General features: G+C 42.4%; 2 protein-coding genes across 3 annotated transcripts; one reads left to right on the top strand and one right to left on the bottom strand.

The window, feature by feature from the left end:
* The first annotated feature begins 1,973 nt into the window (after positions 1-1,973).
* SYNC (syncoilin, intermediate filament protein) lies at positions 1,974-11,151 on the top strand. The gene is made up of 3 exons (XM_060258596.1): positions 1,974-2,778; positions 9,904-10,028; positions 10,696-11,151. Exons 1-3 carry the CDS (start codon positions 1,978-1,980, stop codon positions 10,754-10,756), a joined length of 987 nt encoding a protein of 328 aa, XP_060114579.1. The 5' UTR covers positions 1,974-1,977; the 3' UTR covers positions 10,757-11,151.
* A 958-nt stretch (positions 11,152-12,109) lies between these two features.
* RBBP4 (RB binding protein 4, chromatin remodeling factor) lies at positions 12,110-21,137 on the bottom strand. Of its 2 annotated transcripts, none has more exons than XM_060258594.1 (12): positions 20,745-21,137; positions 18,994-19,141; positions 18,224-18,369; positions 17,450-17,623; positions 16,476-16,591; positions 16,225-16,385; positions 15,948-16,074; positions 15,712-15,789; positions 14,840-14,916; positions 14,694-14,751; positions 13,701-13,811; positions 12,110-12,957 (listed from the first exon to the last, which is right to left on the bottom strand). In XM_060258594.1, the coding sequence occupies exons 1-12, from the start codon at positions 20,758-20,760 to the stop codon at positions 12,892-12,894; spliced, it is 1,278 nt and encodes a 425-aa protein (XP_060114577.1). In that variant the 5' UTR covers positions 20,761-21,137; the 3' UTR covers positions 12,110-12,891. The 2 variants fall into 2 exon arrangements, with proteins under 2 accessions (XP_060114577.1, XP_060114576.1); XM_060258593.1 differs by lacking the exon at positions 20,745-21,137 and adding an exon at positions 20,490-20,623.
* Positions 21,138-23,150: the final 2,013 nt, after the last annotated feature.

Genomic DNA, 23,150 nt, shown 5'->3' with positions numbered 1-23,150 from the left:
CACATAACTAGCAAATCCAGTGCAATTCCCAAGGGATACAAAAGAGACACGTTTGGAGGAGATATAGATATGTAGGAACTGCACAGTGATTTATAAGCACTTACATGTGTTCTCATACCTAGCAATGCCTGGATTTACCATAAAGCAGAAGCATCTGCTATTCAGTGCCCCAAATACTAGTCTTTTTTGGCAAGCATTCTGTGGTGCACCTAGAATGAACATGGCCACATTGGCTTGACAGAAGTCTTTCTGCCTGACTGTCTTTCATGTTTTCCCAAGGTCCAGAATCTATTTTTAAGAGCTAGTGAAAACTAGCTAGGCAAGCCAGAGTTGAATTTTCTGTTCATGCACATGGTTGTTAAGGAGGCCTGTCACACCATTCATGGTCCTGTGGATTCTGCCTATACATCCCTTTCCTTCATTTCAAATTTTAGTCCTGTTGCTAAGAAGTTCCCCTACAACATCATTCATAGTCATACCTTATCACATCCAGATCAGCTTTTCCCAAACGTTGTCATATTTGATAATTTAATAGTTCCAGCTCCAAACAGGCTTAGCTTCCACTTTTCTCCTTGACAGATTCTTCTTAGGAAAGAGCAGGAGCACAATTGGGCAGCACCAGGGTTCAGTTGTAACTTCAGTGGAGAAACTTTTTTTTGCCTTCCTTGTGCAACCTGCACAACTTATCACAATGGAAGCCAGTGCACCTATCTCCTTCCATACCATCGAGGTCCATTTTTTAAAGCATACCTTAATCCTGACAACTGTGTGACTTAAGATCTTCCTAGAGCGCCGGGACCTAGCAACAGTGCTTCATGCAACGGTCACCTCAAGATTGGACTACTGTAATGCCCTCTACATGGGGCTGCCCCTGTGCCGAACCCAGAAGCTGCAGCTGGTGCAGAACGCGGCGGCTAGGTTGTTATTAGGGCTCCCGAAGTGGGAGCACATACGGCCGGGCCTGCGCGGAATGCACTGGCTGCCAGTTATATACCGGGTTCATTACAAAGTGCTGGTTATTACCTTTAAAGCCCTATATGGCCGAGGACCTGTCTACCTAAGGGACCGTCTCTCCCCATATGAACCCCAGAGAGCACTGTCAGCGGGGAAGAACCAGCTGACTATCCCCGGGCCAAAGGAGGCAAAACTCCAAAATACTCGTACACAGGCCTTCTCTATTGCAGCGCCACACCTTTGGAACCAGCTCCCGGAAGAAGTGCGGGCCCTTGAACATTTCCGCAGGGCCTGCAAGACCATCCTTTTTAAGATGGCCTTTGCCGATTGAATGATCGATGGATTCACTTAAAGTGACTTCGCCATCATATTTGCTGATAGAATAGCACCAGAAATGTTGATTTTTAACTTATAACTAGAATGTTTTAAGATTAATGTTGTTTTTAATACCTATTGTATAACTTATTGTATGAAATGCTGTTAGCTGCCCTAAGCCTGTTTCAGCGGGGAGGGCGGGATATAAATAAAATGTTATTATTATCATCTTAGCATTAGCTTTTGCAATAATCTGAGATGTCACGTGGTTCTAATTTCCTAAACCCCGTTACCGTTTTTCAATTTAACTGCATAAAGCAGATAGTTTAGCTTTTTAGAAAAAAGGAATTGAGATGTCCCTAACTGCTTAGAAAAGTTAGGGGGTGGCAAGTGATAGCTATGGGGCTATGAAAGGGTTTTAAAACTATTTTAGGGGGAGTGCCTTTTAGGACTCAGGTTCCATTACAGTCCTATGTATTTCCTGTCCATGATAGGGGACTGTCACTCGATGCTGTAGCTTTGATTCACACACACACCCCTCTCTTTTTGCACTTCAGGGAAGCAATGGCAGATTCCAAGCCCCCTCTGGAACTGGATGATGCAAATAACTCAGCGCTGGCTGCTGGGGATGCAAATGTACCTGTGGAGCTCGAGGGGGCTGATGCTCTTGAGATACTGCACATAGATCCCATAGATTTCTCACAAGATATGAGGATCATCAACCCAACGGAGCTGCAGGCAGACACAGCAAGCCAGGAGCTGTACTCTGCCGAGCACCAAACTATCAGCATCGAGGAACTTGGGGAGCGCTTTCAGGAGTGCATCGAGGCTGTTGAAGAACTGGAGAGGGAGAGGGACTATCTTATCCAAGAACTCATGCAACTGCGGGAACCGGCCTTGGAGGAAATCAAGCAAGCCCATGAAGAGATCCTTGAAGCCTACAGGTTGCATGCCAAGGTAGAGCTTGAAAGGGACAGCTTGAGGGATGAGATTCGGCAAGTGAAACGCAAGCTGTTCAGGGTGACACGGGAATGCGTGGCATGCCAGTATCAGCTGGAAACCAGGAGACATGATGTGGCACAGTATGCCATCTACCGGGAAGAACTGGAAAGCAGGGTCAGCCAGCTCTCAGAGGAACTGTCCCAGCTGAGAGAGACTTGTGTGAGAGAAAAGGAACAGTTCAGCCTGCAACTAAAGGTCCCCAGGCGACAAAGGGACAGCTGTTATCTCCAGGAGAGCAGGCGGCTCTCCATGGAGTTTGAGAGCTTTGTGGCAGAGAGTCGCCAGAGCCTAGAAGAACAGTATGAGCCCAAGTTAATGCGTCTCTTGGAACGCAGAGAAGCCAGCTGTAAAGCTTTGCAAAAGACACAGGGCGAGATCCACAGGCTGAAAGAAACTCTGCGACCATTGCAGGGAGAAGTGAGCAAGCTACGGCTGCAGAACAGGAACCTGGAAGAACAAATCCTGCTCATCAAGCAAAAACGGGATGAAGAAGTTCTTCATTACAGGGTATGATTCTTAGGCTTACTTCCTGTTCTGCGTCTCAAGCTAGCTACCAAACAGGATGCTGCAACATCTGTCTGTGTAGGTCTATGATCTGGAAGGCCCAAGCTAGCCTGATCTTGTCAAATCTTGGAAGCTAAGAAGGGTGAGCTATAGTTAAACTTGGATGGGAAACCACCATGGAATACTGGGAGGGCAGGGGCAGGCTTTATTCAGCCACCTCCCTGCATATCCTCCAGGCCCCCAGTAGGGGTCAGTCACCAGAAGTTTTCATGACTTCCAGGTGCAGACACACACACACTTTTTAAAAAGGCCTTAACGGGGTCTCCGTGAGTCGGCTGCGACTTGATGACACTTTCCACTACTACATAGTCAGAATCCTTGAGTTGAAAGATTAATGAGGCATGCATAGTGAGACTTTACTCCTGTGGACCAGAGATCTCCCTTTGCCTGCTCCCCCAAATTAAAAAGTCCTCTCAATATTTAGAAAAAAAACTGGCAAGGGCAGGCTGGATCTAGGGCTGGATCTAGGGGGGGCAGAGGGGGGTGCTTGCCCCAGGAGCCACTGGGGGGGGGGCGCCAAATTGGGTATGGAGTCCATTCTATTCTATGGGCCCATAAAGTAGAATGGGCCCATAAGGGGGCACCATTTTTTAATCCCCCCCCCCAAAAAAAACATGTAGATCTGGTTCTGCTTACCGTTCAGAACTGTACAGCCTAGCTGGATCTTTATTGCATATTTTACCAGTACTTGAATTCTGAATCAGTAAATGGAAAATGTTTTCTAAAATCACTAAGCACCTATCAGTCTTTAATTTTAAAGTCTTCATTCAGAATGGCTAAACCTTTGAAAAAAAATTGTACTTCCATTCAAAATGGGTCTTACTCCCAAGTAAGCCTGCCCTCTTTACTTTTGTTAATTTCTATGCTGCCATATCCCACAAGTGTGCTCAGGACAGAGTACAAGAAGTTTAAACAATAAAGGACAATAAGCAATTAAGCAACAACTTTAAGCAATTAAAACAACAAAACAATTAAAATCACTCAATTTCAAGGCAGAAGGGAGGCCAGACTCGATGTATTTTGGACACCCGCTGTCTAACTGGAAGACCTGGTAGAACAGCTCCATTTTACAGGCCCTATGAAAAGGTAGTAGGTCAAGCAAGAAAAGGTAGTAGCTCTTATGCACACTTCATCAGGCATAAGCTTCCTTTAATTCAGTGGGAATTGGGTCCAGATTAAATGTGATGCTGGCGTTCACTAGAGCTTCCCTATGCGTGAGCTCAGGGTCTCCTTTAAGTGGTGCCCTGTAGAGTGGCTATGCATTTTTTTAAAAAAGATGGTATTCTTTGTTTCCTTGTACGATCCAAAGTTTAATAAATGCAGCCAGATGGCTCAGCTCTAAGCACCTTTAAACATACACATCTTTAAATGTACAAACTGAGAGCCAATTTGGTGTAGTGATTAAGTGTGCACTCTTATCTGAACCAGGTTTGATTCCCCACTCTTTCACATGCACCTGCTGATGTGACCTTGAGTCAGTCACAAATTCTCAGAGCTGTTCCTCTTGAGCAGTTTCCGTCAGAGCTCTCTTAGCCCTACCTACCTCACAGGCTGTCTGATATGGGGAAGGGAAGGAGATTGTAAACTGCTCTGAGACTTCTTTGAGTAGTAAAGGACAAGGTATAAATCCAATCTCTTCTTCTTCTGGAGTCAAGGCAAGCTGCCAAGCTGCTGGCTGGGTAGATCACATAGATTGATCAAGCAAGCAATCAGGTGTATTAAAGTCAGGGTCACCAGCAAGACCATCTGGCCATAGTAAGCTGTGCCTTCTTATTCAGCATACCAGTATGATTGCCACAAGGTACAGGGCTCCAGCACACAAGCTTGTAACTACTCTGCAAAGGTTACAACAGTTTAAATAATACACAGAGCCTTTATGGCCACAGCTCCTAACTCTGTCAGCCTTAAATCAGGCCAAATGTCCAAGAGGACATGTGGCGGACCAGGCTTCGCATCTCATTGTGCCCAAGTGCACTAGAGCAGTGGTTTAAATCAATGTGTTCATGGCACAATACAGCTCAATACACTTTGAAAGAGCGAGGAAGTTCTCTGTTTTGCTTCCTTTCCAAGGTGTCCAGTTACATACACACAGTTGGGTGTCTTTGAGACACATGGGGCAGGAATAAGGACACATCAAGTCTAGGAGAAATGTGTTTTCTTTGGCTGCCCGTGAGACAGAAAACCATAAGGTGCTACTGCTTAAAGAGAAGCATTAAGTGTTGAGCTTTGAACGGCTAGAACAATATGGGTCTTATAGACAGTGAGTACAGAATGCTGAACTTTAAAATCTATATATGAACGGATAGAAAGCAGACATTTAAGGCAGGGATCAATTGTAAACATTTTAACAGTTCACACTGTATGTTATCCTGGATGCAAAGGAAAGGAGCAAAAGCCTGTAAGTGTGAAAAGGGGGCCAGCAATGCAAACTCCATCCATACCAGTTCAGCATTAGCCTCTGGTAGACTGGGGCATTACTGAGCAGCCTCTTGATTCCAAGGAATGCATAGGTATCCTTAACTGTAAGTTATTTAAGCTTTAGTGTGCTTGCTGCATTTGCCACTACTACTTGCATATCACTGTGTGCATGTGTAGGCATGTACACTCACCTGCATACATAGTCCCAACTAATATATATTAGCGATCTGCAAAGCAGAGAACTCAGTTCTGCTAATGGATATCTGAAACATATTTTCCCCAAGACTCAGTGTGGAGTGGCTGGATTAAGCTCTGGAAGAACCAGGATCAAATCCTCCAGTTTATGAATCTCACTGGATGGTGTGCCAGTCACACACTCTCATCATAATTTTACCACACAGGGTTGCTGTGAGAATTCAGTGGAGCGAAAGCATCCTGAACACTGACCTTAGCTCCCTGCAGAAAGGACAAGGTAGAAACGTACTAGAACACATAATCAGCATGGAACCCAGTACTGATGATGACAGTGAGTTTAGATGGATTACAGATTTCTATTAAAATATATTCCTTGCTCTTCTTTGTTTAAATCAACTGTTCAGAAGCAACTACAACCAACTATTCCACAGGGTTTGTAAGACGGTCCTGCCAGGCCTACCGCTGAGGACAGTGATGATCTCTAAGCTGACTCCCTCCTTTTCCCTTACCTCTTCTTTTCTTCCCCTCCTACACTGTCAGGAAATGAGAGACAATTGTGCACTCTTTAAGTGCCATCTTACTCAATTGTTGTAAATTTTAGAGCTGCTTTGAGATATTTGTTAAAAGTTTTAACCAAATGTATTGTTGTTACCCACCTGAGCCCTGCTATGTGGGGGAGGGTGGGTTATAAACCCAATAAATCAATAAACTATTCATTAGGACAATATAGAAATATCCAACCTCTCTGAAAATCTTAGGGTGAAAAAAAAAATCCAATATAAAAACAGCATAAAATATGAAGAGCTCAGTTAGGAAGAGCCATCTGAATCAAACCTCAATTCCAAGTCCCACAGAGCAAGAGTGTTTCACAAAACATTTGAAACATGAGCTAAGATTGTGGGGCTTGCCTGTCTTCTCTGGCACCCTGTTCTGAGGCAGCCTGTCTTTCAACTCTGGGGAGAAACAAGGGAGTGCCCTGACTTCTGTATTTCAGAGCCACCAGGATCTGAAGCAGATGTCTTTGACCTGAACCAACAACAGTTGGTACATGAAGGCACCATTTTGAAAAGTGAGTGTGGTTGCTATAAAATGAGAGCCACTTGTGGATGGCCCCGCATCCTGGGTTCAAACTAGAAGCTAGCCTAGCCAGCATCTACTGCTTACTACACCTGGTGTAAAAATCTCAACTCACATACAAATCACCAGCCTCTCAGCCCTTGCAGCTGCTGCCACCATCCATGGCATCCATCAGGCAAAGTCACCTCCCTTGACAGAGGTTATTTATAGTAGAAAATGCCAAAATTTCAAGTGGCTTGCTTCGCAACTAGTTCTTACAAGAAGAGCAAGTAGCAGGAGGCACCAAACCCATCTCAGGGTGTTTGTTCTCTATCCAGCTCATCTTTTCCTTCTCCTTGCAGTGCAAGGTGGTTTCAAGAGCTGGGTTCTAGGAAACCCTCGCCTTTCTCATGTTGCTGAATATTTGGCAGGTATCCACAAGTGTGCAGAAGGGAACCAGATGCTGCAGGATCTGTGAGAAGACATCCAACTGGCTTATCCCTGTAATTTCTTCTTCAGTTCAGAGCCCTAAGGAGGCTCTTGCATTTTCCATCTCCTGCTCTTCTCACACAGTACGGAGTGGGGGAATGAGAGGACTGTTTTCCTCTAGCTGTTGTTTTCCTCTTCCCTGAGCTTTACTTTAAGCCTCTGTGATTAGACAGCTCCCTGGAACCTACACAAATAGATGCTTATTTTTGTGTTCAGGCTGGCAGGCAAAGGTCTTCTGAGAAGGAGTGGCTTATTAGGCATTCATCCAAACAGAATTCCCCTTCCATCTCCCCAGCAACCCTGAGAGTCATGTGTAACATGCATCTCAGCAGGGCTTCATCTGAGCCAGTCTTCTGCTGCACCATATTTTCAAGCCCGGGCAGGCCCAGGTCCTGCAAGTGTTGAAGCATCAACATGTAGAGAGATCATTATGTCTTTCACATACTCCCCACTCCAGGCTGGATATTGACAACTCTATCTGGCTCTTGGATCAGACCCCTTGCAAATGAGGCATGTCTCAGTTATGAAAATATCATGAACGGAAAGCTGCATTGACATGGTCACATCCATTATAGTTAATATTATATATTATAACTGGCCAGGACTGGATCAAATCATGGATTATCAGGATGCCTAAACGTAGATGACGTAATAATTTGGGGCTGTGGTTGGCACCAAATGGGGTTTTGTAGGCTTGTTTACCAGAGTTTGTAGTAACTGTGACTTGCTGTGCTATCTGAATTCACAAGCCAGTTCGATAAATAACATATGAACATAAGAGCCCTGCTAGATCAGACCATTAATCCATCTAGTCCACCATCCTGTCTCACACAACAGCCAACCAGCTGCTCTAGATGGCCAACAGGGCGTAGAGACTGAGGTGTTCCCTGATATCTCCTGGCTCTGTGATTCAGTGCCTCTGAATGCGGAGGTTCCCCTCAGTTACCGTGGCTAGTAACCATTGATAGACTTATCCTCCATTAATCTAATATCCTTTTAACACTGTAACATCAGCCCTTGCGGTTGTTTTCCCAAGTATTTTGATCTACCACAGGGTGAAGACACCCATTTTGCTGAGTGGTGAGGAGGCAAGAGGCAGAAACACTAGGGTTTACATCTAACTAGGATTTGTTGCTTACATCTGGTAGATTAACTGTTTGTTGCACCAACCACAATTTTTTGTCTACATACAACCAGAAAAGCAGAAGTTTTTAAAATGCAGGTTTTCAAGCCATTCATGGTTCTTTAATAAGCAAAGAGGCTAGGAGAGAACTGAAGTGACATATTTGATGTTTCAAGGTCCAGAGGAACTACATTCCAGCTTGTTCTGAGGAGTCTTTCATTTACAATTGCAAACCTGCCAATCGTGCTGGCATTCATCCACTGCAGCCAACTGTAACCAAGCCCATCAGATTTTTTTAAAAGCAGGTTTCTAAGCTCTCATCTTAGTAATGGAGAAAAACGTTAAAAGTTGAAAACTGCATACCAAAAATGGAGAAAGCAGCACTCACAGAAGACATGCAGTGCTGAGTTTCAAATGGTGCTCTTATCTGAGCTGCATTAACCACACAGATCTCTTTGATGCTCTCAGCCTGCCTTGCAAGAGCCCAGCCTCTCAGGACATCAAGGATATTGAGTCCTCTCTAAACCGCCCCTGCCCATGCCCCATCAGGCTCAGCTAGCAAATGCTGACTGAGGCTCTGATTCATTTCAGAAAAATATTCCATGCTTGGATTACTAAAACATGATCTCTTGTATTACTAAAATATCACTTTTAATCTCCAACACTTAGAAGTATACAAATTACAGTAATATAAGGACCTAAAGTTGACAAATGTTTGGGGTTTGAATGGCTGAACCCCTTTAACACAGCAATGCTCAGAGCTGTATGTATCCCACGGCCAAAGCAGATACAGAATCCAGTGTTTCTTTAAAAAAAAAAAAAATCTGGTCCACCTGACTACAATGGTGTGAAGTCCCAGGGCCAGGATCCACATTCCTCTGTGGATGTGCCCTCTTCAACCAGTGTTCTCAAAGACAAGTCAACATCAGAGAAATGCAAAGGTTTCACTTTAATTGCCCAGCTCATTTACAACAGCCAGTGCTGGAAGTTATAAATCACCATGTAGCCCAGCCAGTTCACTCATCATTTCCACTTGCTTTCACTCAGTTTCTAGATTTCGTTTCTCACCAAGTCATGTAGCTCCCACCTCAGGCTACTGCACCCTTGGCCAGGAATGTCACCTTCCAGGTCCATAATGGCTCTCTCTCCAGACTGCAGAGGCCCCAAGCCTGGCTGGCTATTCTCCTTCCCAGCTATCTGCTTCTTTCAGCTCCTTTAACTGGGGCTGTTTATCCTGTCCTGGTCACTCCCAGTTCCTGCTGCTCTGTCTACTCCTTAAGTAGGTCTTTTTTCCCCAGAGACCGTTTCTCCACCACTGAGAAAGGTGTTCTTTCTTTCAGCTTCTCCAATATTTCTGTAGAGCTGCAGGGCCCTTTCCCTCTGTCATGTTATTGTGCTGCTATTGGGCTTATGGTTGTTCCCATCAGATGGCCTTAAAAATGGTGGCCAAAATCTTCAATGCCCAAAGAGGGCCGTTAATGAGTTTCTTTGATCAGGGGACTAAAACCTCAACAGCCTATGCAGCTTTCACATTCTCACAGCCAGCAGAATCGAAATAAAGTAATACAAAAAATAAATTTGCCACAGGCATGGAATTATTTCTTAGCCCAGCTCCTTTGGGCCATGTTGTCTCATTTTTTTTTTTGTCAAGCATAGGATTCATTCCTTTTTCTGGTTGTCTTCCTCCCAATATGAAACTTCCATTTTGACAGGAAAATGCAACGTCCCAAATAGCTGTTAAAATGACATTTAAAAATCTCATTGCCAGTTCTTCTCCCTGTCTGCAGGAGCAGGTTGAGGAGATGGAAGAAAGGCTGAGAGAGCTAAAGAATGGAGTAAAACTTCAGCAGTACAAGAATAAGGAATTGGAGGAAGTGAAGACCAGCTTGCACCAGGAGCTATCTATCTACAAGTAGGTTGTATTTAAAACATTTCCCATTTTATATCTCAAGGTGGCTAGCGAACAATTAACAGCACGGAGCTGCCAATGCCAGATGTTTTTGGTCAGAGTACTTTGGGTACAGTCTAATAACACTGCTTTTGTGCCACCGAGCAGAGTGTTTCTGATGACTTCTCCAGCAAGCCCAGCAAAGAACAATTAGGTAGTGCATGTTTCCAGTTATATATTTTTCTGGGCATGGTAATCATCCCCATCCTCATACATATGTACTTTCATGACCATTAAAGTTGCATGTTCTTCTGCTACACATCTGTACATTTTGTCTAGAATAGTCCAACATTTAGGTGGTTAGGCAATACCAATTTTAGTGAAGTAACTACTTTTCTTTTTTCACCACCACACAGCACCATGGGTTACAGATTGCTTCCATTAACAGTAGGGATCTCCTCTGGTGTAAGATGCTTTCCACTGATGCAGCACCACCATCAATAGACAAGATCCATAGGATTCAATACCATATTTGCAATATAGCCTTCTCATACTTTTAGCTCCCATCTGTAGAGAAGTCATCTAAGTCATCTTCAAGTAGCTCTTCATGTAGAGAGTTTTTTAAATCTAGGTTTTGCTCATGAATTGTTATTTCCTGGAGCAACTACTGACCCAGTTTCAATCCTTACAGAGATTGCTTAGAAATATATGGACAACTCTGCAAGACGGAAGCAAATCAAGACAAAGACTGAAATTTGTAAACATGGACTTTTTATATCTATATATAGTTAAACTGCAGTCTCATTAGTAAGAATGACAGAAACAGGCCTGAAATCTAGCAGCAACTAACAGACAAGACTTTTAGATGATGGTTTGCATCTTCTATTACTTTGAAAAGAGTTTTGAATGAACTTCTGAAGCTTAGTACTTTGCACTGGACAGACTGTCATTTAATAATTATGTACATTTTGAAGCTGAAGGTGGTACAAAGCCAATGTTTTCGCAAGTGTACCAATACTGGCCTTTGGTATAAAAAGCTATTTGAGAATGAGTGATTTATTTCTTTAAGGCATCTGCTTGTAACTTTGATGTATTATAGAAAAGAAGACAGAAGTAAAATCTTAATTAAATTTTTAAAATACAAGAATACTTTTATAGTGACTAAAATCTACTTACCAGGGCTGTATTGGTTCTAAACATTGAAGACACCATCACCAGCAGTCCACTGCCTGAGCTGAACCAGGTATGTCTCCCCCTACTCTGCCTCAGTAAAAATTTCAAGAGCACCTGTCTTCATCCTGAAACACTACAGTCCTTTCTTTCATGCAGCTCCACAGGCATAATACAGACAGCCTTCAAAATTCAACAGCTTTCTGGTATTTTAAACACTGTGGAGACAGTGGCTTCGCATGCCCCCATCATTTTTAGAAATTATACCTCTATACTTCAACACTGGACATATAGTTAAGCCATATTCTCACAGGGACAGAACATGCCATTTAAAGATTTGACTAGCCAGGCAGGCCATACCCAGCCAGTGGCTTCCCTCTTCTCACAACAAAGAAAGGGGATAGGGATGGGAGAAATGCCAAGAATCCTAGCGCTGCTAAGGGTACTGAAAGCCTTCAAGATTCTGTGAAGTAACACTCCATTCTTTGGGGACTTGTTTCAAACCACATTGGGAAAGGAGACAATCCAAGTTAAAAGCCCCAACAAGGAGCTGTGAAAATCATCCCTGAGCTGCGGAAGCAAAGTGGTCCCCACATCTGCAGGCAGCAAACTTCCAAACAGTATTTATTAAACAGACTTTCTGCTGTCAGTCAATAGCATTCCTACACGGTTTATTTCCCCAGCTCATGAAGTCTTTACAATAGGTAATGCTGATGTCTGTCAACATGTCAAAATCAGTATGTTCCTCAAAAACCTACCCAAACAGAAACCCTGGTATCAAACCTTACACTTCTCCATCTTTAATCCCATCAGCAAAATACTTTCTGTATCATTTCAAAACGCTTCAGACTGTTCTTGATACCAGCAGAACTGTAATGCATTAGAATTTACACCATTTAAATCTCAATTTAAGTTAAAGAAAAAAACATCACATATTACATAGAAAACCAAAATTTATTTTGTTTAAAGCAGTTGCAAGGGTCATGAAGAGTTAAATGGGCTGCTGGTGGAACAGTTCATCCTCACAGGACAAGTGTTGACACGGGGAGGAGCATGTCATTTACATGTTATTTTTATACATATACCAGCTACCACTGTGTATTTCCAGATTACTGGACATGCCATCTGTGGTATACTACTCAAATGAAATGGATTTCTTCAACAATCTGGTGGTCCCCCAAGATAAACAACAAAACATTTCACAGAAAGCAGAGGAAAGATGTTAGAACACAGTTTAGGAAACACCCAAGAGTGCAAAGTGATGTGCAGATATGATCTACCATATTCATATCCACATCCTGAGATGCCCCGTCAAAAAAAAAAAAAAGCACTGAAGGACCAAGATGTGATGGGGAGAAACTCAGGTATTAACTGGAATAGAACTGCACCTCAATCACCGATAGTAGCTCACCTCCCTAAAATCTATGTTGTAGAAGAGGCAAAACAGTGTACAAACTGGCTCATCCAACATTTGGGGAGGAAAATGGTCAAACAGCCACCATGTGATAACTCATGTCACACCAAACCCTTGACAGAAACTGTTCACTTTCTGGGTTAGAAGTAAGGCTGATAGACTGTTATCTACAGATGATTTGTTGAATGCAGTGCTTGTCTCTCTCAAGCACCAGTGCTGACAATTCAGGAAAACTGGAAGATGACAGGGGAAGGACAACAGGAGGGGGAAAAGAACAGCAAGAAAAGGAAAGAGATCAAATGTCTAGGATCCTTGGCCTTCTGGATCCACACTTCCTTCAGGGTCTTCATCATTATATATGTTCTCTGCCTATAAAGAGAAAGAGGAAGGCAAGCTTGTTTGGTCAAGAAGCAGTTTTTCATTCTGAGGGAAATTTCTACAAAACGCAGGTACAAATAGCATTTTAATTAGCACAAAATGTTTATGAAGGAGTGTAAAAAAATTGGGAAAAAATGTCTGCAAAGTGATAATTTTATGCATTGGTCAGATAAAGATTAAATTATTTATTCTACTCTTGTACTTATTACTGCAAAAAAATCTGTCTTCTTACAAGATGCAGTGGACCTTGAGCTTGTTTGGAGGTTCTAGCACAGGAGCGCAGCTATCATATACCCTTGACCAAAGAACAGTACACTCCTATCTGGGATGGCTGTCCTCTTCCACCGAGTGCACAGCTTCGGGAGGGACGCACATGGAGCGGTGAGGGAGGTAGGGGACACCTGCCTAGCCAGCCAGATCAGCCAAATCAACCTGGTGATCAATGGGGTGACAGATGTCACAGCCAGATCGCCCTCACATCCACACGATGCAGTGTTAACTGAACATTATTCCAATATGGAATAATTTTGACCTAATCTACATAGCTTTGAAAACACACATACATAGTCTAACTTTTCACAGCTTTGATCTATGGCAGGGGGAAAACAAAAGGATAGCAACTGGCTACCAAGAACTGGATGTACCATATGGCACATTCAAGAACTTGAAGAGTGGACATTCACAATGTTTAGCAGCCACTTCCCACTCAAACAGTCAACCAATTAAGTACTTACCATTTGCCAAACTTGCATGATATTGTCTTCTGATACAGAACAAATTACCCATGGTTCATTAGGATTCCAGGAGAAATCAGATATCTTTGCAGTGTGACCACCATGAATAAACTGACATTGTAAATGAGAGAGAGAGAGAGAGAGAGAGACACTATCACTAAAGTATACAGTGCTCAAGAATCCATCAAGAGAATGCTCAAGAATCCATCAAGAGCCGGGTCACAAAACTTGAAAATCTTAGCATGCATTATCAGGAGGGTCAAAGAGACTAGTTAACATGAGGCACAAAAATCTTCAAATGAGGTTGTCTAAAAATCAACAAGCAGCTTCTTAAAGAATAAAATTCAAAAGTGGATTCTGGAATGAAAAAATAATCTAAGTTATAATGTTAATCCTCTTTGTTTGAACCACTGGGAACAAGATCAGTAAATCTGTTCAAGATTAAAACTCTTTACTATCTACCCAGCTCTCTCACCCCCCACCCAGGAACTGCAAAACTTGACTACCGTAATTTACAATGCCAAGAGATAATCAGAAGAACTGAGAGGCCAGGGAAGCCTCCTTGTATTCTGTACTCAGGAAGGGTTTTCTCGGACATGCAAAGATCAGATGGAATTAGTAATGAAATGTAAAAGTGAAAACAAGTAGGAAGAGTTCATCCCATCTGCTTGTGGTTCTTAGGAAAAACACAAAAAATCATTTAAGGAAACAAAACAGAAAAAATCATTAAGGAAATGCAATTTGCAAGGCCAAGGAAACCCAACGCTCCACTTCTTCTCAGCTTTGAGCTGTCCTGATGTCACAGCTCCCCGTCTTTCATTCAAACACCACACCCAGTATTAAAGAAACCTGTATCAGGTAGTTTTGCAAAACAATGCAAGGGGAGTGGTGATAAGTCCAGTAGCAACATAAATTATGTACTTATTTACTAACTGCCTTGAGTACATAGAAAAAGAAGGGATAAACAGATTTCAAAATGAAAAATAAACAAACCAAAAGCTCCGGTGGACCATCTTCTGCATCTTCAGGAGACTGTTCTTCCCCAATTTTGCTGAAACGTAAGACAATAAGTTGGAGACACAAGGAAAATATGACTGACAAAACTCAACATCTACAGAGCACTACACCGAGAGACTCACCTTAAGTCCCACACATTTAGCCTACGATCAGTTCCACTAGAGGCCAAAATAGTTTCATTATGCGGGGACCACTGAACCTGTATGGATCAGAATGACATAAACAGTTAAGCATTATCTTGCTTTTATGCAACTGATGTATTAAGCAAGAATTGAACATAGAAGTTAACCAGCTGTTCTCATCTTTCCCCCTTGATGCTGGCTTTCTACTCTTGAAAATTGCTCTATTCAATACCCTGCAGTGGTTGACTAATAGAGGGTTATGATGAGCTTTAACTGCTGAACAGAAATATCCAGTGGTCATTTGGCTGCAAAAATAAATAAATAAAAGCCTTTACTCTCTCCTACACACACACTTCAAGAAGTTAATATGTATTCTTACATCACCTAAATCTTTATTAAAATATGTCTTTTTTCCTTTGGAAGAAAATATTTGTTCTAGAAGTTTTATAATCCCACAGCTATTCTATGAACTCCATGGATGCCTTACAAAATAGAACATAACAAATGCAGATAATTTATACACTGAAACATATTTGAACTGGTTCCTTAACCCTCTCTCCATGACTTTCAGTATTTTATACACTGAATATACCACTTAAACATCATCACTTGAGTAGTTTCTTCTAGTCTTCTTGTCTCCTCTTTTACCACTGAAGGAACATAAGAATCTTTTATAGATGTGGAACCCACCCACCCCACTCAAAAAAAACCCCATTTGTAGCTACTCTGATAGCAGCTAAATGAATTATTGTACACAGGTATCACACACACAAGCCTGCTTGTTCTACAGCCAGTTCTAACACACTCTTAGAGCTGCCTTCTTTTCAAACATATACCAGAAAAAGAAATCACATGACATTACGCTAGTTTACCTGAAATATCTCATCTTTGTGTGACTCAAAAGAGTGCAGCTTCAGTTTCAAATTTCTCAGATCCCACAACGCAACAGTCTGACCAAGAAAACCAGGAAAGAGTTACTAAGTAAGAACATTAATTTTTGTTTCAGCATACAACCTAAAAGCCCTTCGCAACTGTTTCTCACACACCAACAGCTAATCTCCTGTAACATCCTCTTTTTAGCAATACTATGTGAGCTATGGATTAATACCTTATCAGCTGATCCTGTGGCTAAGATGAATTCACTGTAAGGATTGAAAGACAGGCAGTTCACTTCAGCAGTGTGAGCATCTACAGAGTGGCTAGGCTTGGAAGTATTGTTCGACCGGGTGTCCCAGCTACAAATAAGAAAACTCAGGATGAGAAGAACTCTTCTGATAGTCTGACACACACACACTAGTCATAATAATGGTTATTAACACTACCCTACCCACTTCCTTTTAAAGATCAGCATAATTCAGTTTGAGTGAAATAGATGCTTTGCTTACATCATAAGTTTCTGATCATCAGCAACAGATCCAAAGAGAGATTCATGGAGCAAATGCCAGGAAACATCTTCCACCACAGCTGTATGACCTGTAAAGATGGTCTTGGCATCCACCACTTTCCCTTCCTTGGGAACAGCACTTATGTCCCACAAGCAGATAGTCTTAGAGAGGGCAAAACAAAAAACAACATTCAGATTGAAAATATAATTTAATGGGCAGACATCCATATCTCATATGTGCATATCACTCACATGATCATCAGATGCACTAAGCAAATGGCCACTAAGGTTTGGGTTCCATGATAGGCCATAGCCTTCTTTTTGATGCCCACGAAGACGAAGATCTGGATTACACTCACCAGAAGGGTCTGCAAAAAGGAAACATTAAATCCATCTCTTTTGCATTGCAGAACTGCAGATAACCATGGAGTATGAGCATACAAAGAGCTCTCAATTCAGTCCCAAAGTTGCCAACTCCTGTACCTGACCTTTAGAAAACTAAACAACTATTCAAAAGCTATCCCTAGTAATCAGACTTGTGCAGAAGCACTGATTTCAGCAGCCTATATATTCAGTTTTCCTAAGCGAGTCTTAGTTTTCTTTAGGGGTTTCTTTGTTTTGCTCCCAATAATCTTAAAAGCTCTTGCCAATCACAAACTTTAAATCACTTATTAAAAACATGTTATTCATTATTTAACACAATGAAAAATGGTGAATGTTTAGACAACCACTTAATGTAAATCAGCAAAGTGTGCATAGGGCTATTTCAGTTTTATCCCAAACCACTGAGACTTCCCAGGAACTCCCTCCCAGCTTGGATACACTGGAAAAATTTGGACAGCAACAGCTGTGAGCACTAATTCACCCTACAGCATTTCTGAGATTATTACAAGTGCCATCCTAAACAAAGTTACATCCTTCTATACCCACTAAAATCAATGAGCTTGGAAGAGTATAAATCAGTTGAAGATCACATTGTAACAGTCTTTGGTATTAGGCATAAATTACTTTATCTGGGCTGATCACTGGTGAAGGTTTACAATCCTGGTCAGAATTCCAACCAATTAAACTAAAAATCATTGCTTATTAATAAGCAGTGTTACTTTTCACACAAAACAAAGACATTTTATATAACAGAAATAACCATCTACATTCAAGAGAATATCTTTACCATATGGCACATGAAGTTTATGAGATCTGTTTTATACACAAGGTAAGGCAAATACCTGGTTTAGATGGATGCTTAGTATAATCAAACACAAGTACATCACTGGATGGTGTCTTTGTGGCAATAATGCATGGATTCTGGGGCATGTAGCGTGCTCTATTCACTTCTCCTTCATGATTGATCTTTATTTCAATTTCAATTTTACCACTGACAGAGCCAAAGCCTCCGAACTCTGAAAAGAAAAAGACATTTATCATATTTACTCTGCTCAAGTAATTCAAATTAGAAGGTTAAAACTTCAAGATCAAGATTCTCAGTGCACACTTCTAGATCTGAAGGGTGGAAACTGACTGTAAAATAAAAGCAGAAGCAACTTAACTGTGGAAAAACAAGACAAATTATCTATAGACAATGAGATACTAGAGGATCAACTCTTCGCAGAATCACCACCTAGGAGCTTATGTATCAGATTTCTGCATTTCTTTTGATTTAGAAGATATAAAGCTATGCATGTTTTTAAAGATTTTAAAACATTAAACAGAAGTAATCATGGCCATGGCAAACAAACCACGAGATGCAATGGAAAACACTATGTTTAGACCACACCCCAGTAAATTACACCATAAGAAGTTCTTTATGCTACATACTAGTATCCTGTCTTTGCTTTGAAACATAAACATGAAGTATGTCAGCAAAGATGTTTACTAAACCCACAGGCTTAACAGCTATGGCTTATTCTGAAATCCATAGCTGATTAATTCAAAATAAGGGCAAATATTGCCACAAAAATTTGAAATGGACTCTTACATTTGTTCCTATTTTTTCCACTTACCTCCTTTCTCACTATCATAATGTGAGGCATCAAATTGTGCGTCATCATTAGGAAGCTGCACACTGGCTATCACAAGGTGGTTTTGTTCATCAGAGGTATGAGTCCCAAGAACAAGCCGATGAATGCTGAAGTCTTTTCCTTCAGGCCTGCAATGCCATAAAAATCAAAGGGATTTTTAAAAATTATTTTTAAAGCTTTGACTGATTTAACTATGGGCCCAGGTCCCATCATTCATGCCCCTTGAAATTTCAGATTGGAGTCAATTTCACTTGCTTACCAATAATAACAGGAATATGTCAGGAAAGCGGAAAAACTAACACCCAATTTCTTCCCCAAGAGTTTAACTGAATTTTATTAATAGAAAAAGCCATTTACATCTTTCTCTGTAGTTTGCAAAGCAAGTTTGTAGTTGTAGTTTGCAGAAAAGCTCCATAATCTTTACAACACAAAAGAAAAAGGAGGACGAGATTATACTGGCTTTCAATCAGTATGTTTTTTTCTTCAAGTGGAAGGGCAAGTAAAAAATATTAAGTACAGATGTTCCCCAAGCATACTTGAGGATTGGACAGGGCAGGAAACTGAAGTGCAGGATATGTTCCTACCACTTATATCTTGTCTATCCAAGATGCTCAAGGCATCTCATATTAAAAACATTACTCATTTGATATAGTTGTTCATCTGCTGCAAAATAAAAAGCAACAAAAATACTGACAGTTTTGACAGGGAATGCCTTTGGTCATCAAAATTACAACAAGCCGAGTGAGAATTACCTGGTTACATCAGGAAGCCACTGAGCAGTCAAACTGGGCCACTCCAAAGCATGGGTCATTACAAGATCATAGAGGAAGGGAGTATTCTTTTTCCATATTTTATATTCTTCATTGATCACTCGTTCTTCCACTGCGTCATCAAAGGCAGCTAACAATTGTACAATAATACAGATTTAAAACAAATAACCCTGAAAGATTAGGGTCTTATGAAAATCACCTTTTACACAGCAGAAGACATTTACAGTTTGGGGATACATGTGGATTCAGACTAACGTTGTTTACAAGAATTTCCCTATGCCTCAAAGTATGCTGCTATGAATAAGCATAGCTCCTTCATAAGATGTAGGCAGCACAACAGGAGCATCAATTTAACACTATTAGATTTTAGCTAGATAGAATGGAAAATACTACATTTTTCCTTAAAAAAACAGGAAGTTATTTGTACTATAGCCCAATCTGACAGATGCATTATACCTTTTATAAAGGTAGATATGGAATTCCACAAGCACTTTCCTTCAAACAGCATGCAAAAAAGCATGTTTTCCCACAGGTAATCAGAGTTATTCAAGCTATGTTGTTTATTAAAATTTAAATCATGCTGCAGCAATAACAAGGAAACCCCACACTGGTGTTGCACACTATCAAATCTTCATCTGGGAGGTCTTGGGTTGTGGCAATCATCTAAGCTAAGATGTGGCCTGCTTAAAGCATCTGGGTCTCTGTTACCTCACCTATGGTGCAGGCACAAGTAAAACTGACCAGAGAATGAGTGTACCCCAGAACTCAAAATGTAGCCTCCTGGCTACATCATTGGCCTGTTTCCATGGCTGTCACCCAGCATTCCAGAGTTCACTACAGTAGTATTGAAATATTAAGTATGATTAAGATGACAGTGTATACTGTGTCTAATACTTTATACTCTTTCAAACTTCTGCAATCCTAGAGCTATCACATTTCTTAGGAGACATCTCAACCTATTGACTGCACCAATTTATATTGTACAATCCGCCTCGGCTCTCAGTGGCAAACGACGGACTATAAGTAAACAAAATAACAACTAACGCGCTCAAAAAGTGTGCCAATGAAACTACATGCTTCTACAAGACGTTCCACACATGAACATATCAGCATATGAAGCTGCCTTATACTGAATCAGACCCTCGGTCCATCAAAGTCAGTATTGTCTTCTCAGACTGGCAGCGGCTCTCCAGGGTCTCAAGCTGAGGTTTTGCACACCTATTTGCCTGGACCCTTTTTTGGAGATGCCGGGGATTGAACCTGGGACCTTCTTACCAAGCAGATGCTCTACCACTGAGCCACTATCCCTCCCCACTGTCCCGTGTTCGTGCCTATCCTTTTAGTAGCAGGTCAGGCTGAGTAATTCTTCAGGTGAAGCAACCCTCTTCTTCCCACCCCTCTTCACCTGTTGAATTAACCTGAAACCCTGCTAACAAGGGCAGAGCCAAGAAGAAAGGAACGGCTCTGCCGTCGCCCACCTGAGCGGCCCGGTAGCCCTCCCCACCTCATGACGACCACGGTCTCCGAGCTTTCCGATGGAGGCAAGAAAAAAGGACGCGGGCGGAGACCAGAGACGCACCAGATTGGACAGCGGCGAACCACGGAGGGGCGGAGTCCAGGAAGGGGCTGTTGTGATTGGGTTAAATGTTACCCACCAGGGCCGCGCGCAGGGTGGGGGAAGGAGGAGCGAGGCCTACTGCTGCCTCGCCCCCGCGGCACTTCAGTTCTCTTACCTTCTTTATCCGCCATGATGGGGACTGTCTTCCGCAGCGCAGATGATAAAACGCTGCCGACTTTACGTCTGGATCTCGGTTTGTTTTTTACCTCAGGATTTGTTCCGCCAACCGTTCTCTCGCCTCCGTGGACTCTCGCGCCTTACCGGCCGTCGCCGCTCTATTGTTTCCTGAGTCTTTTTTCGCCCCTCGGAAATTCACCTCACAGCAACTGCTCGAGATGGTTCGCGCCAACGCCAACCAATCACAGAGCAGCTGCTGAAGCCCCCTACCAATCACGAGTTCCCGACGAAGGTGGAGGGGCGGAGTTGAGTACTCGGCCTCAAGGGGGATAGTGCCCATGCGCTTTTCCGCCCCTGAGCTGGAAAGAGGGCAGTCGTGAGCTGAGGCTTCTGTGCGAAGTCGCCATTTTCCTCCATGTTAGGCAGGATGGGGAGAAGCGGAACCGTTCTTGTAAACGCATTCAGGCTGAAAGCCCCAGGGGTCCTGCAAGAACTTTTTTTGTTGGGAAGGGGGGACACTGCTGCTAGCTCAGGCCTCCCTGTGTAAAATGGGAGGAAAAATGGACTCCGCATCACATTAGGGCGAAATAAAACTTTGTAAGTGCTTATAATGTATGTCCCTACCTTTCGTATGCCAAAGGCGGAGGGAGGGCAGCATCCAGACGCATACAATTATCCATGGTCTGGGCAAGAGGGAGAAAAACCTGGTGCTGGAGGGCACCTGATGAAGCTGATAGGTAGAAAATACAGGCCTGACAACATTCTTATTTTATTTACGTCCTTTATATAATGCAGTTTTGGTTGGGACTTGGGTTGCTTAAGTCTAAAATTGCAATAGAAGTATAGTGGAATCACCAATGTAATAAAAGTGGCTTACAAAACCGAATAAGGGCATGCTATGAACTAGGGTTGCTAGCCTCCAGGTGGGGCCCAGACATCTGCTTTTACAACTGATCTCTAGCTGGCAGAGATCAGCTCCCATGGAGAAAATGGCTGCTTTGGAAGGCCCCCCAAACCCCTCACTTTCCTGGATGTACCCCAAACGTCAGCAGGTATTTTCCAACACAGGCTTGGTGACCCTACTGGGAACAATAAAATGTGTACTGGAAGTACATAATAACACTACATAATTCACATACCAGAATGCTCTGCTAGGGGTTAGTGATACCCACTAGGGTTTGGAGAAATTAATGGAGAAGTAAAGGTCCATTGATGGTTATTGGTCAGCAGGGTTGGATAGAACCTTTGTGCTCAGAGTCAACATGCAAGCTGCTAGGTGATTGGAGTAAAGCAAGGAGGTGGCTTGGGTCTCTGGTTTCTCACTTGTAGGCCTTGTGGGTATTTGTGTTGCCCCTGTAGGAAAGAGGATGCTGGACTAGATGGACCATGGGGTGAATCTGACAGCTCTTCACTGATATGCCCAAATGTGCATTTGCTAATGTTGAAGGGGAGACCCCTGAATGATTAATAATAATAATAAATGAAAATATGGTTTTGTGCCTTCAAAAGAGAATGTCTGATGCAACATTTAGAGTGACTGTTGGGAGGCCCCTCAGAGGAGCTTTTGCTAAACTGTTAAAGCCAGGCAGCCCAAATGGGTGTGAGTCACGAATGTGTATTGATAGCAGGAAACTCCTTGTTGAATAAAGATAAGCACAATCAGAGGCCAGCCTGCAGGCTCGCTTTTGCTTAAAGCAGATGGTTTGAGAAGTGTCCGGGGTTCATTATTTTTGGGAGCCTTGATGCTCAAATGAACCTTGCTATTGGTGCCAAATAGTAAAATACCTCGTTTTCAATCAGTAAGTGTGCGCCTCGTTATTTCCCTGCTACAATGTTATCAATGTGGTATGACCACATCAAGACAAAGCAAATGCTGGAGTAGGATCTGGGGAGCCACCCAGGTCTGAATCTCCCACTCCTCTGGAAACTCATTGGGGTGACTGTGGGAGTTGCTCTCAGCCTAATCTAACTCACAAAGATGTCAGGATAAACTGGAGAATGATGTAATCTTCTATGGGCCCTCTGGGGAGAAAAGGGAGTGAGCTATGTTTTCCTATATAAATTCCATCTAACAATCTTGTCCCAAGTTTCTGAACTTCCCATAGCCCACTCTAAACATTATTCAGAATATGTTGTTCCATTTGTATCCCACTTTTCAGACACAAAGTAAACTGACGGTAGTTACCATTAAGCAGTCAATGCCATTGGCAGTCAGGCCCTAGGCTGATAAAAAGACATGCAAACTGAGGCAGGCAACTGGATTCACATTTGTAGTGCAAAGGGGCAAGGAGCGATCCAGCATTTGTCTATGTGGGGGGGTGGGTCCTGCTGCTGATCTTGCTGGGAAGGAGGTGGGTGGCAAAACTGGTTTGGGACAGTACATGAATATACTGTAGTTTAGGAC

Source organism: Heteronotia binoei, chromosome 17 (genome assembly GCF_032191835.1).
Source record: "Heteronotia binoei isolate CCM8104 ecotype False Entrance Well chromosome 17, APGP_CSIRO_Hbin_v1, whole genome shotgun sequence".
Classification (NCBI taxonomy): Eukaryota; Metazoa; Chordata; class Lepidosauria; order Squamata; family Gekkonidae; genus Heteronotia; species Heteronotia binoei.
The sequence above is the reverse complement of the archived record's forward strand: the minus strand, read 5'-3'. Positions and strand labels throughout refer to the sequence as shown.

Bases quoted from the DNA above. Each gene is read 5' to 3' on its own strand.
- SYNC (XM_060258596.1), top strand. From the start codon at position 1,978: ATGAGGATCATCAACCCAACGGAGCTGCAGGCAGACACAGCAAGCCAG. The intron at 2,779-9,903 runs GTATGATTCTTA...CCCTGTCTGCAG, and splicing joins AAGAAGTTCTTCATTACAGG to GAGCAGGTTGAGGAGATGGA. The intron at 10,029-10,695 runs GTAGGTTGTATT...CAATCCTTACAG, and splicing joins CAGGAGCTATCTATCTACAA to AGATTGCTTAGAAATATATG.
- RBBP4 (XM_060258593.1), bottom strand. From the start codon at position 20,520: ATGAGGTGGGGAGGGCTACCGGGCCGCTCAG. The intron at 18,370-18,993 runs GTAATTCTCACT...ATGGCATTGCAG, and splicing joins TGGCTTCCTGATGTAACCAG to GCCTGAAGGAAAAGACTTCA. The intron at 13,812-14,693 runs GTTTGTTTATTT...TTACAATGTCAG, and splicing joins ATGGTCCACCGGAGCTTTTG to TTTATTCATGGTGGTCACAC.